This window comes from Lissotriton vulgaris, chromosome 6, assembly GCF_964263255.1.
Source record: "Lissotriton vulgaris chromosome 6, aLisVul1.2, whole genome shotgun sequence".
NCBI lineage: Eukaryota > Metazoa > Chordata > Amphibia > Caudata > Salamandridae > Lissotriton > Lissotriton vulgaris.
In genome coordinates, this window is record NC_141694.1 from 1,597,211,599 (window position 1) to 1,597,225,902 (window position 14,304).

General features: G+C 45.3%; 1 protein-coding gene across 2 annotated transcripts in view; it reads left to right on the plus strand.

Annotated features, from left to right (window-relative positions):
• FBXO11 (F-box protein 11) overlaps positions 1–14,304 on the plus strand; it is a 517,411-nt gene that overhangs the window by 490,597 nt on the left and 12,510 nt on the right. For both annotated transcript variants that reach the window (XM_086927768.1, XM_086927769.1), the window contains exon 21: positions 13,483–13,591. In XM_086927768.1, the coding sequence (XP_086783894.1) occupies positions 13,483–13,591 (109 nt within the window). The remainder of the gene's footprint in view (positions 1–13,482; positions 13,592–14,304) is intronic.

Here is a 14,304-nt window from a genome sequence, read left to right on the forward strand (position 1 = left end):
CAGGTGGGTCAGAAAGCTTATCCAATTTGGTTATTGTCTGGAGCTCACATCCACTCCACCCAACGTACCCCCAAGGCACCGTCCTATGTCCGGCGAGCACTTGCACTTATTGCAGCAGGAGGTCACGGTCATGCTGCAAAAAGGGGCAATAGGGCTCGTGCCCTTGCAGGAAAGAGGCTCGGGAGTTTACTCCCTGTACTTCCTGATTCCAAAGAATGACGGATCCCTAAGGCCCATCCTGGATCTCAGGCCCCTCAACTTTTACATCCTTTCAGAGCATTTCCACATGCTAAAACTGCAGCAAGTTCTCCCACTGCTTCAACAGGGGGACTTTCTGGCAACTCTGGACCTGAAGGATGCGTACTTCCACATTCCGCTACATCCTTCACACAGAAAATACCTCAAGTTCACCATCCAAAACCGGCACTACCAATTCAAGGTTTTGCCTTTCGGGGTCACCACGGCACCCAGGGTATTCACAAAATGCCTGGCGACGGTGGCGGCGCATCTAAGACGTCAAAACATCCACGTCTACCCCTATCTGGACGACTGGCTCATTCAGGCAAAGTCGGCCCAGCAGTGCGCCGACCACGTGTCTCACACCATTCACCTCCTGCACGATCTGGGATTCTCACTGAATTACCCAAAATCCCATCTCCAGCCCGCCCACATACGGCAGTATCTGGGTGCGACCATAGACACTCTGGCGGCCACAGCCCAGCCAAATTCAGTGAGAGTCAGCAGCATTCAATTGCTGATCCAAAAGTTCAGACCTCAACACTCGCTTCCAGCAAGAGTGTTCATGCAGTTGATAGGCATGATGGCCTCCTGCATCTCCATTGTCCCGCACGCCAGACTACATATGCATCCGCTTCAGGAGTGCTTAGCACGTCAATGGACTCAGGCTCACAACCAGTTGAAAGACCTAGTGTTGGTGAGCGGTCGGGCATACAACTCTCTGCATTGGTGGAATCCACAAAACCTTTGCAAGGGCTGACCGTTCCAGGAGCCTGTGCCAGAGATTATCCTGACCACGGACGCCTCTCTCCAGGGATGGGGAGCGCATGTACTCCAATACACTGTGCAGGGACTGTGGACGCAGCAACAGGGGAAGATGCACATCAATGTTCTAGAACTGATGGCGATTTTCATGGCACTAAAAGCTTTCAAAGTACATCTATGCAACAAGGTCGTGTTGATTCGGACGGACAACATCACGGCAATGTACTACATTCAAAAGCAGGGAGGCACACACTCTCCGCAGCTGTCTCATCTGGCTCAGAGCATGTGGAAGTGGGCCATTCAGAGGAACATCTTCCTCATGGCAGAGGACCTCCCGGGCAAGGACAATCAGATGGCGGACCTGCTCAGCAGGCACAGCCACCAGATGCACGAGTGGGAGATACATCCATCAGTACTCCAGCCGTACTTCCAAAGGTGGGGTCATCCAGAGATAGACCTGTTCGCCACAAAAGAGAACGCAAAATGCCAAAGCTACGCCGCCAGGTTCCCACACCCACAGTCGCTGGGCAATGCGATATGGATGAACTGGTCAGGCAGATTTGCGTACGCTTTTCCCCCAGCACCTCTGATACCGCTGGTGGCACGCAAGCTCAGGCAGCACTCGATGACTCTCATCCTAGTTGCTCCAACGTGGGCTCGCCAACCATGGTACACCACGTTTCTAGAACTGTCCGTGGTACCGCATCAAAGGCTACATCTCACACCCAGACTTCTGACGCAGAGCCATGGCGACATTCAGCACCCAGATCCGCAACAGCTCAACCTGGCGATCTGGCTCCTGAAGTCCTAGAGTTTGGCTACCTAAACTTACCTCCCGACTGCATGGACATCATTCGGGAGGCGAGGAAGCCCACTACTAGAGCCTGCTATGCAGCAAAATGGAAACGGTTTGTCATTTATTGTGCGAACCACAACATTAACCCGCTGGATGCTTCTATTCAGAACATCATCTGTTACCTTTTCCATCTGTACAAGTGTAATCTGGCCTATACTTCCATTTGAATTCATCTGTCTGCAATGGCCGCTTATCTCCAAAATAGACAGCACCTTTCACTCTTCAAGGTGCCTGCCATCAAAGCTTTTTTGGAAGGCCTCAAACGAGTCATTCCACCACGGACTCCACCAGCTCCTGAGTGGAACCTCAATGTGGTTCTTACCAGGCTGATGGGTCCTCCCTTTGAACCACTGCATTCCTGCGAGATTCAGTTCTTGACATGGAAAGTGGCTTTCCTCGTAGCAATTACATCGCTACCGAGGGTTAGTGAATTACAAGCCCTCACAATCCAAGAGCCATTTATCCAAATTCATTCCAACAGGGTAGTGCTCCGCACTAATCCTAGGTTTCTGCCCAAGGTTGTGTCTCAGTTCCACATCAACCAAACAATCGAATTACCTGTTTTCTTTCAAAATCCTGAATCATTGGCGGAGCGGATGCTCCATACCCTTGACGTTAAACGGGCCCTAATGCACTACATTGATAGGACCAAGGATTTTAGAAAGACTAAGCAACTCTTTGTCGCCTTTGCACCACACCACAAAGGTAACCCTATTTCCAAGGCTGGTATTGCTAGGTGGATCGTTAAATGTATCCAGATCTGCTATCTAAAAGCTAAGCGTACTCTTACCATTCCACCAAGAGCCCACTCCACCAGAAAGTTGGGGGCCTCTATGGCATTCCTTGGAAACATTCCTTTAGAAGACATATGTAGAGCGGCCACATGGTCTACCACACACACATTTACTAAGCATTATTGTGTTGATGTGCACTCCAAACAGCAGGCAGCTGTAGGGCAGGCTGTTCTCAAGACACTTTTTCAAACTGCTGCAGCTGGCACGGGCGGCCGCTGCTAATGGAGGGACTGCTATTTATTCTATGCACAGATATGAATTCAGCAGCCCACATGCCTCGAACCGAATATGCTACTTACCAGTATGCATCTGTTCTTGGCATGTAGGGCTGCTGACATTCATATCGCCCTCCCTCCTCCCCGGCGCCTGTAGCAGCTGCAGTATTCGCATATACTCATAGCATGGTCATCATTCACTGAGTTTCACTCCATCTTGGCCACAATGGCTAAAAACAATCTGGGGATCGAGTCGATGCCCATGCGCACTGTAGTCCAGGGGAGGAGCCACCTATCTTGTGATACTTCGAAGACTCTTCCAGGACAACAATGTGCAATCATCCGGACCCAACACTAGGCGGCGATCTATGCACAGATATGAATGTCAGCAGCCCTACATGCCAAGAACAGATGCATACTGGTAAGTAGCATATTCGTTATTTAAAGAGCTCAGAAACGGCAGAAGTGTGTTGTGAAATAAAAAGCGATCTAGAAAAACAAGTTACTATAATTTAACAAGCTGTGGCAAAGCCAGTAAATTTGATTTTAATGTGCCAATTCATAAAAAGATAATTTCTCAAGCCTGCACTTGTATGCTTTTACACATTACAGCCACACTTATTGGCTTTGTTGTATCTGTATTTTATTTTGTGCAGTAGAGCTGTAGTCTATCTTGTTTTCATGATCCTAATTGTAACCTGCTACCTTTCATGAAGAGTCTGAACAAAACCTGCTAGTTCACAATTTTTCTCTCAGTGTATTATACATTCGGCACTACTGTGAACTTAATTATGAAATATACATACAATCATTAAACATGTAAAGGTCTTTCGTTTAGTAAAATTCTGCAAACAGTAATAAATTAGAAGAGAAGAATTGTATGCAAGGAAATAGCCAATTGCTATGGTCCCTCTGCAAAATATTTCGCTATCTGAGACTACAACGCAATAAGCGTTGCATCTCTTTTATCATGCTGTAGCTCACACTGTCCTGTGCAGCTTATATAATGTTAATCTCGAAGATTGAGGAGCATCTATAGCAACACTGGGCATGAGCACAGAAAAGGGTCTAAGGTACAAGCAGCACAGAAGCGAACGGTCTAGTTAAACGGTCATTAAAAGAAACCGTTCTAAAAAGGAAAGACTGTGAATGGCACACATCTTGGAATATTTGTATAGTTTCTTGTACAACCTCAGCGACTTAATTTTAAAGGCTGAAGAGTTGTGCTAAAACATTGGTTGTTTAATGTTAAACCATATAGATCAAAGCAGAGGATAGCAAGCAAGCATTTAGAAAGAAGGCAATTGTATGTAGTTGTAAGCAAACATATAATAATTTGCAGGATTGATTTTTCAAGCTCCAGGTGGCTATTAGACAGTGTTGTGGGTGAAGGAGATTTGAGACTTCGCTCTAGCTGCAGATGTAGAGGGAAAGGGAAAAGTTTAAAAATTGTGGAAGATTTTATCCATTTTTGTACTGTAGCATTTTTTCGACCAAATTGTATGCCATTTGAGCATTGCTGGCGTTTTTGAACAAATTGAAAATAACAATTGCCCATGGACACTAAAATAGTTGGGAGGCTGTAATGAAGTCAACCCACAACTGTCTTCTAGTTTAATGTTGCAAGAGATAGCGTTCATCTACTGTTCTCTTGTCAACCAAGACGTAATAGTAGTCGAACAAACCTCGGTTGTCCGAAGTAAATAGTAACCCCATTTGTTTAGAACTTCCCAGCGATGGCATGTGAATCCAAGATGTCCACTCAAGTTTTCCAATATTGCAGCTTTTCTTAATGAGCTTGAAAGGCTTTGTGTGGCCAACTTGAGTACAGGCCTTCCCAATCTTCAAAAACGGACACAAACATGCCACTATTTGTGTGTCGGGTTCTATCTCAAGTCCTGACAAAGCTGTGGTAAAAGTATTTATTTCATGCAGTACAGCAAAATAAATCAGGTTTGCTTTATGTTTAGAATCCATCTCTGAGATTGAGGGTTACATGTGACACAAGTGCAATGGTTCATTGTACGTTTCAGACCTAGAATATGGTCAATGTCTATTGTTGTGGATTTAGCCATACAGCATTTACTTCGAAATAAAGTTGTTTTTCTTCAAAGTTTTCCTTTTGGTTTCGAAAATGACTTGTGATCTGGTCTTGACAATTACCATACATCAGCCTGCAGACCACTCCCTGCATTAGTTTGTTTCTCCAGTGGGTCTAAAGCTGAATTAGAGTGCTCAGTGTACAAAACTGCTTTATGATTAAGCAAAATAAAAAGCTGGCGAGCTCTGGTGTGGACATGTAACGAAACCGAATCATTTGCCCTTAAGGAATGATTGGCCAATCACTTACCCCACATGATACGATATTGAATCTAAGGGGCTGGAGGATGGAAAACACGCTAATTTGATTTTGCCCATAATGTCTCATAAAGTTGGAACAATCCATTAGGTCTTGGGTGAGTAATCAGTGCCTTCCTCAAGAGCCTGCCGAAAAATGCTTTCTGGTGTGTTATCTTTTGGTTGCGATATGATTTTAGGTGGGCTCACTTTAGAGTCTTGGAAGTTCAGTGAATTAAATTAAAGCAATACAGAGGAGATTGCAGCAGAGCTTTGGGTGTATTTCACCCAAAAGGGAAAGTTGGAAACCAAACAATTATAGACTAAGAAGGATTTGATATCAGGTTTACACTACAGCTGAAACAAAAATACAGAGGCATCAAGATTACACTTCAGCCCCAATCCACATAGGAAATGCAGAAAAAAGCAATCCAAGTAGAGGAGCAACGACCGGGTATCATACATACAAGATTATCTCAAGTATTGCAGCGCAAACCTATCTGAAAGCATCCTTAGATGACTGAGGTAGTTCAGCCTTGAAAAGACATGGTAATGCCAAAAGCAGCCTGACCACAAAAATCTACTTCTGTATCCAAAGGCACGTGACCTTGAAAGTATGCTTCTGTATTGAGTAAAGATCAGCCTTGAAAAATAAGGGCGGACTCAAAGAGCTGTCAAAACGGCCATTTGATTGCATTTGTTCTCTAAAAAGTCTTCCACTCCTTCCCATTCTGATAAGGAATATTTTCAAGACGCAAGCCAGAAACACATTTATTTAGACCCAGGCACTGATCATATAGTGGGAATGCTTCAGGAGCACCATACAAACCTCAAAGGGGACTGAAAGGAAAATTTCCATAGAGGCCATATCTCCTGAATTGTGGGTTTTAACTATACAAAATTGTGTTCAGACCAATCCCCCTGTACCACTTTAAGCATAGGAAGCAACTTTGTGCTCGCCATCATGGTTCATGCACACTGGTTGGGATGAAGAAGATGAATTGGAGGAAGAAACTTCCACCAAGTAAAGAAAATGCATGGAACACACACAATGTACTTTGATACTGATCCATACCCAGTCAAGCCCTTTCCACCAAAGGATACTTCACCTTACCATCATAAAACATGCTTTCAACAAGGGGATTCTATGGCTGTGAAAGAGGATTAATGATGACTCCCCTCAATAAATGTACCAACCAGTAAATGCTGCTGTTTAAGATGATCATCACTAGTGGAGCACAAGTTGCTGGCTAGGCCGTAACTTAAGGGTTAAAAAATAAAAACAATTGTAGGAATCTGGCTCTTTATATGATATATAAAAATGCGATGTATTGTGTAAAGAGTCCAGGGATTCCCTTATGAGGGGAGAGGGGATTTGCTGTGGCAATCCCAAGGTCCTCTGCTAGGGAGTAGTGTATTTGACCAGTATTAAGCTGAAACAGGGTAGTAAAAGACATCTGAAATACACACAATACCACGACTCAAGGAGATCCACCCCAATTAAAAAAATAGCTAGTATCTTTATATATGTTTAGGCAACAGAAGAAAATCCTTTAGGTAAGTACGTTTTTAAAGGGAAATAATTTTCAGTTCTGCAATGTTAACCCATGGAAGGATGATAATATGTGGCTTATCAGTGACTTACAGGACCAGTGTCTTGGGTCAAAGGTGAGTACAGGGCAAGGTCTAAGGTACCACCAACAGGTCGCAGGGCGGCCTGGTGCAGTGATGCTAACAGCATCGGATGCCCAATGCAAACCAATGGGAATTGGTCTGGTACAAATAGGTTGCAGGAGGTGGCTGAGAGGCCAGCCCGGTGAAACAGAGTGACTTTGGTTCTTGGAATGTTGGGGGACGTGGGTACACCTTCGGTACTCTTATCCTCGGGAAGGGGCATCTGGGTGCAAAGGGTCTTTAGGGTGTTGGGTTTCTCTGTCTGGCATTACTCGTGGTTGAGGGGGCCTGCTAACAGAGGCTGCAGGCGACATCAGGGAGTTCATGAGTTGTGGTATAGGTAACTTGGGGCCCACGCTAATACTGTTGGCCCACTTCAACACAGGCTGAGGGGTACTGGTGCAGGGCGGTGTCTGGTTTTGTCGGTGCCGGATTCCTCTTGGGGCTTCTTTTGCTGTCTGCAGGAAACAGTTCCTCTGTCCCTCGGGAGGTCTTGGTTCCTTGGCGAAGGCTGGCAGGTCTCCAGTGTCAGCAGGAAGGCTGGCAGGGTTGGTGCCAAGTCAGTTGCTGATTCTTCTGTTCTTGCTCTGCGACTCTTCTTCTCCATCTTTCTTCAGGTAGTCTGGATCTGCTTCTCTGGTGTCAGGATCTCCCCTAAATACTAAATTTAGGGGCCTTAGGGGAGTGTAGGATAGCCAATGGGTTACTGACCCTAAGGGTCACTACACCCCCTACATGACCACTTCCTTTGGTAGGTAGGCATAACCCTGTCCCAGAAGTTCTAAGTATGCCATCACAAAGATGGCTACTTCTGAAAAGTCATGTCCACCTCAGTTTAGCCCACCTTAGGGGTGGTACTAGCCTGGGGTTGGCATGCCTACTTAACTAGCTCATTTTCCCACCTATCCAGGTACCAAAGTGGGTCTGGACAAGCGGGTCCGCTTCCTCTCTTGTGTGGGGATGCCAGATTTGCATTTCAAATGTGGCAGCTCTTTGACCCTTGCCGGCCTAGGAAGGATAATCAGCAGGTCATCCTCTTGGAGTGGGTGTCACGCTTTCTTCCCGGACAGGCTTTTATTCTGGGTCTCCTGAGAGCAAAAGGCTCCCTAGGTCAGAACAGTGTCTCGGATGGCAGGCTGGCAGAAACCAGTCAGGGAGCACAGCAGAGGATGGAAGGTTTTCAAGGGGCCCCTCTAAGGTGAGATCTGGGTGCATGTATTGTTGGCAAATCCATCACTGGAATCATTGTGGGGTTTATCAATACAAGATTTTTGATACCAACCATCCCTATCTTCAGTGAAGCCATCATGTAGCTAGATGGGGGAACTGGTGTTTACTAATGGGCAGCTCATGTTTTTTAAATGGCTTCCCTGCTCACTTGTACTGGCAGTAATGGGACTGACCAGCACTGGGGCATATCTCCTCATGCAGGTATGACCTCCTCTCACATGTAATATTCAGCACCCGGCATTAGGGCTGTCAGGCCTGCTTAGGGGTGACTTAGAAGTATTAATGCAGTGTAAGGGGACATGGCACACAAGGATATGTGACATGTGTTTTCACTTTAGTCTGCACCAAGACACCAGCCTGCAATGACAGCCTTGCATGTGCTTGGTGAGGGGTCCCTTAGGGTGGCACAATTAGTGCTGCTGCCCTTATGGACCTTCGGGGCCTAGGGACCATCTACTAAGGACTTACAGAAAGTGCTAAAGGTTTTGCCAATTGGGGGGGGGAGGGGGCAATTATACAGTTTTGGACAAGAGCTCTGGCACAGGGAATCTAATTAGCAGGAACCCATTGCACTTCCAGTCGAAATCACATCAATTAATAGGCAAAATGCTGGGGTGAATGTTAAAACAAGCATTTGCAATGTAATAGGTCTCACATTTTAGAAACTTTTACCCATTGCTCACTGCTCATTTAACTCCTTTAGTGAGCTTACTCCTGACCTAGCGTTGTCCCTGCTACATAAAGTCAAGTCTGGCTCCCCTTTGGACCCAGTCCCTGCTAAAGTCATGGGCAATCTTGCCCCTGTTTTAGTTAATCCTTTCCTCTCCATCTGGAACTCCTCCTTGTCCCGCGGTCAATTTCCCTCAGTGTGGAAACAAGCTAGGCTAATTCCCATTCTGAAAAAACCCGGCGCAGACCCTTCGCAATTTGGCAACTACCGGCCCATATCACTCCTGCCTAAACCTGCCAAGGTATTGGAGAAAGTGGTACAGAAACAGTTGGCTCAGTATCTTGAATCAAATCAGCTGCTACACGATTCCCAGTCCGGCTTTAGAACCGGCTACAGCACCGAGACGGAGCTGCTAGAAGTCTCAGAAATCATCAGGGAATCAGTGGATAGGGGTGAGGAGGCCATGCTGGTCCTCCTCGACCCATCCACTGCATTTGATACTGTATCCCATAACATACTTGCAATCCGCCTACAACAGCTAGGGGTCGGTGGTACAGTGCTGGCTTGGACCAAATCTTTCCTGTCCAGTCGGTCTCAGAGGGTTCCGATGCACCCATTCGAATCAGAGGACAAACCCCTCCTTTGCGGCGTGCCCCAGGGTTCCGCCTTAAGCCCTTTATTGTTTAACGCCTACGTGGCCCCTCTTGCCAAGGTAGTAGAATCTTGGGGTGTCAGGGTGGTCTCTTATGCTGATGACACTCAGCTTGTTTTTTCATTTAGAGACCACTCTGATTCCCTTTTTTCCAACTTCAGAAACTGCCTTGGCAATATCTGCACATGGATGTCAGCCAATCACCTTGCCCTTAATACCGACAAAACTGAGGTTCTCTTCTTCAGCCAGAAATCACCTCCCCCTCCCCCCGCCCCCCCCCCCCCCCCTGCAATTCTATGGTGGCCCACCGTCTTGAATCCTCCACCCACGCCAGTACAGGTTGCCCGCAACCTAGGCTTCACATTTGACAACACCTTGTCTGGTAGCTCCCAAGTCAACAAAGTTGCGGGGGCTTGTTTTACCAAATTGCGCATGATCAGGAAGATCTTCCCCTACCTCCCTCAATCATCCCGCAAAACGGTTGTCCAGGCACTTATCACGACACATCTGGACTATGCCAATAGTCTTTATGCAGGTGCCCCCCAATATCTGATTGACCGTCTGCAAATTGTTCAGAACGCCGCAGCTCGGCTCATTGGTAATATTCCTGCCCGTACTTCGGTCAGAGCATACCGGGATGAGCTTCATTGGCTCCCCATAGCCCGGCGTATCGACTTTAAAATCCTGATTCTGGCATTCCGTGCAATTCATGGAACTGGCCCGTCCTATCTGAGCAAACGCCTTAAGATTTCATCTTCAGTAAGACATCTGAGATCCAACAGCCTTCGCCTACTGATCGTTCCAAGATTCAGGCTCTCCCGAAGTGGCGGCAGAAGTTTCACCGTCACAGCTGCCAAGCTCTGGAACAGCCTACCTCTTGACCTCAGGTTCACTGAATCTGAGCCAGTCTTTCGACGTAAACTTAAAACCTGGTTGTTCACTAAAAGGTCATAATGTTCTTCAGCATCTCTTATTCCTCTCAGTTGGACTTGAACCTGGTGACATTCAGGTAATCTTAGCGCCGGGACACCTCCGCCGGAGGTAGCCGCGCGCTTTACAAGCTTCTAAAATAAATAAATAAGTGGCAATGCCTTCTATTATTGAAGTTTTTTTTTAAACACATACATAAGACATTGTAAATGACAATGCCAATAGCTGAAAAATGTGCAATTGCAAGACCTATTTCATTGCACTTGCTTGATAGGAAAGGTTATCTGTTACACTCATTTAGATGTTGTTAGACTCTGTGGAGTCTTATTCACAATCTTAACAGGCATATTGTCCATTCAAATCTCTAGAGGCAATGATCTATCCTATACTCCACCACAGCAGAGATTCCCCATAAACCTAAGTAAAAAACAGACTAACAACAACCATTTGACAGAGACTTCCTCCTAAACCTTATATTCCCCGAAATGTAAACACTGAAAAGTGTTGTGGTGCTCCAGTGTGCTTTTAGAAATTTCTAGATTTAAAGAGGCACAGTGAGGTGCAGCAAAACTCTGAAGCACTTATGCTGTATAATTGATCTGGGCTATTTACTGTTCCAGCGTCCATCTAAGTCTTTCGAAGCTAAACAAGAGCTGCCTTGATGGTCCCTTGAGTGAGCTTTTCTAATCCGCCCTACGATATTGCTATCTTGCGCTGAAGTCTCTGCAGAAAGAGCGTATTCTTGTACAGACAGTGATTAACTTTTTTTCTTAACTGTGGCTGAAATCCATTCAGGCGATTCCATTCAGCATGTTTGTTTTTCTCTTGAATAACACTGACATGCCTGCCTGGAAAGATCAGCTTCTCACAAAGACTTGTAGATTCCCATATAAAATTTCCTTGGATCCCACTTTTAATCTGTTCGGTAAAAACACCAGACACAAGTATATTCTTAACACTAACCAGATGTAATCATGCAAAAAAAAAATGAACATAACAAAGAAATTATATCTTCACTCCTCCAATCAGAAACAAAACATTATTTGACCAGATATGATGACCTGCTGAAGCAGCGCACATTGTGCCTGCACGTATACAGATTAAAAAGAGCGAGGTGCGCTGCCAAAATAAAGCAGCTGAAGCAGAGCACGTCGTGCCTGCACATAGAGAAACTCACTAAAGAAAACAGTGCTCACAGACCTAAAATCACGTACTTTGTAACAACTGAAGTTAAGGGGCCAGTCATCATGGGAGGTTACAGTTGAAGACAAGGTAGTACTAAGAAGGAACTAACAAGCCTATGAACCAATCAGAAGCCTGCATTTACAAAGGACAACAGCACAAGGCAATGACAAATCTGGGCGGGGCTTCTCCTCCACACTCCAGGACAACGAGTCTCGCAGAGCAACACATGCGCGCGGATTCTAGCTCGACATAAAAAGGGCTACTTTCCTACACCGATCATTCCTCATTTGTTTCCCCCAGCAGGAAAGCGACCAAACACCTGTGGGAAGGTCAGCAAATTATAGATGAAAGGGATATTTGGTCGCTAGAATTGAGTTGGTGCACAGGAGGCAACTTCTTCAAAGAAAACTAAATGTACTTTCTGTAGGGTGATCTTTCAGAGCACAGTTCTCTGCTCCTTGAACTACAAAGATTCAGTATAAGCAGTCACCATCCACCACCTAAGGGGCTTTCCTTTGGTCTCTGGAGTCTTCTTCCCAAGTGGTAATCATTAATAGTGGTCCATCGGGAGAAGGGCATTTATTTGAACGGGTGTATTGGAGGCAACAATTAAGGGATACTACTTGACAGAACTCTCTCTGAACCAGCAGACCTGGTAAGTCTTACCTGGTGCCACCTACCCTTCTCCAGTTTTTGTAAAATCAGATAAGCAGGCCTACTGAAACCATTCCTAACCGGGTGTCCCGAATCAGATGCTACCTTCAATTCCTTATGTCTACTCTGAAAAAGTACACACCTCATAAAGGGAATATTAAGAGTGATCACGTTCGGGCTGCAAATATACCTGATTCAGGGGACTGTTAGGACATTGTTAATCTGGCTTGATGCATGGTCTGTAGCGGGGGAGGTACATCCTTGATCTCAAGAAGGGCCTTCCCATCCACTCACTGTTAATGGATGCTGCCCCCTTTAGCTGTAGAGCATACCACCAAGATCACACTCTATATAACTGGAGACGAGGCTCCCCCTTTAGCTGTAGAGCATACCACCAAGATCACACTCCATCCACTCTATATAACTGGAGACGAGGCTCCACATCAATGTTTTGATATTGAGCAAAATCAGAATTGCCTGCAAATTTTACATTGTACTGGGTAGGTAGTTTACTCCCCTTAATGAACACCATATCACATCTGTGTTCTGCACATGGGCACAAGGAGAAATTAAATGAATTTTAAAGAGCTATCTTTTATTTTGGCCAGGGGTATCTTGGAGCAGTCTGGGAGTAAAGAAGAACCTGGGAACTCCTATGCCACAAGTGAAAGTAGATTATGTGCTACAAGAGTTTTGGCAGTGGGGCACTCCCACAACCAGACTGTTTGCATTGATAGTTCGTGGGGTGTCTTTTCACATTTGTGCCAAGTTTGGCAGTTAAGATCTATAAAAGTTGCACTTCAAGAAAAAAAATGATTAATTTGTTTTGTGTTGGCATTTCCCTTTCATTGGTTGAGCTACAGTTCCAACTTGTTAATGGTTCTTTAATGAGTTCTTGATATCAAATGTTTAACTGCATTTTATTAAATCAATACCACTGCTGTGTAGGACTTGAGACAATCATTTGTAAGACTGGAAGGAGCATACCTTTAGTGACCAAAGCATGGGCACTAATTTCTATGGAAGGTCTTACCTGCTTTTCTCAAACGCAGGTGTATGGTACTGATATTGTGAAAGGCTATAATGTAAACGCAGTGTATTTAAGTGTTGTCAAGAGAACAGATTATCAACCCTTTGTAATCTCTAGTAAGCAGCATTCTGGAACTAGCTAGTAATCTTTTGATATAGACTGCTTGAAGTGTACACATGTTGTTTTCATTTAATACTGTGCATCTGAAGATGTACCAATAAGATAAGGGGTTTGGATTTTCCTTTTTCTACAGATAACAAAATAATGAACAATCAAGATGCCATAGAAAAGGCAGTCACTAGGGGGCAGTGTCTCTATAAGATCTCAAGTTATACCAGCTATCCAATGCATGACTTCTACAGGTAATGTGACCAAATACTAGATCCTTTTTACTTTGTGTGAAAGCTACAAGGTATATGCATGCTGTAAATGTACAGGCCTATTGAAATATTTGGTAATTGCCAAAACTTTACTGTTACGTGACTTGACCACCGTGCTAAGATGAATTATACACTTACGTTTCTTGGACTTTTAGGAAATGTATGCATGAAGAATATGGTAAAAGGATTGATAATAGAGTCAGGCACTGCCAGGGGAGGGGGGGTGCCTCGACTGTGGGGACTGAGATTGTTTTGTCAATAATGTCCCTGGGTCTGTCCTACTATGGCTCTGCAAACTGGGCCAAATACAACCCCCTCTGCACTTAATTGTGAAGGTGTGCAGTCTCTCTTATCTGAAAGAAACAGGTTATTATTAGATTCCTTAGAATATCCCCAGGCGTCAGACTGGATCCGGATAATTTTGCGTAGCAGTACCCCTGCGCGTCGATAGTCGTCTGCGGCTCTGCGTCCGTCGTTGGCGCTAGGATGACGTCGCCGAAGTACTTAGACGCCGCCCTTGCGCGCTGACGTCAGTTCTTCTTTTTTCCGCGCCAGCAAGCGCAGGTCCGGAGAAAGTGGGACCCTTTAGTCACTTTTTGACTAAGCTTTTTCGACCCTTTTTGGATCCGTTTCAATTCTACAACTCCATTGGTGCCGGTAGGGATGCCCAGGTTCAAGCCCTGTGCCGACTGCAA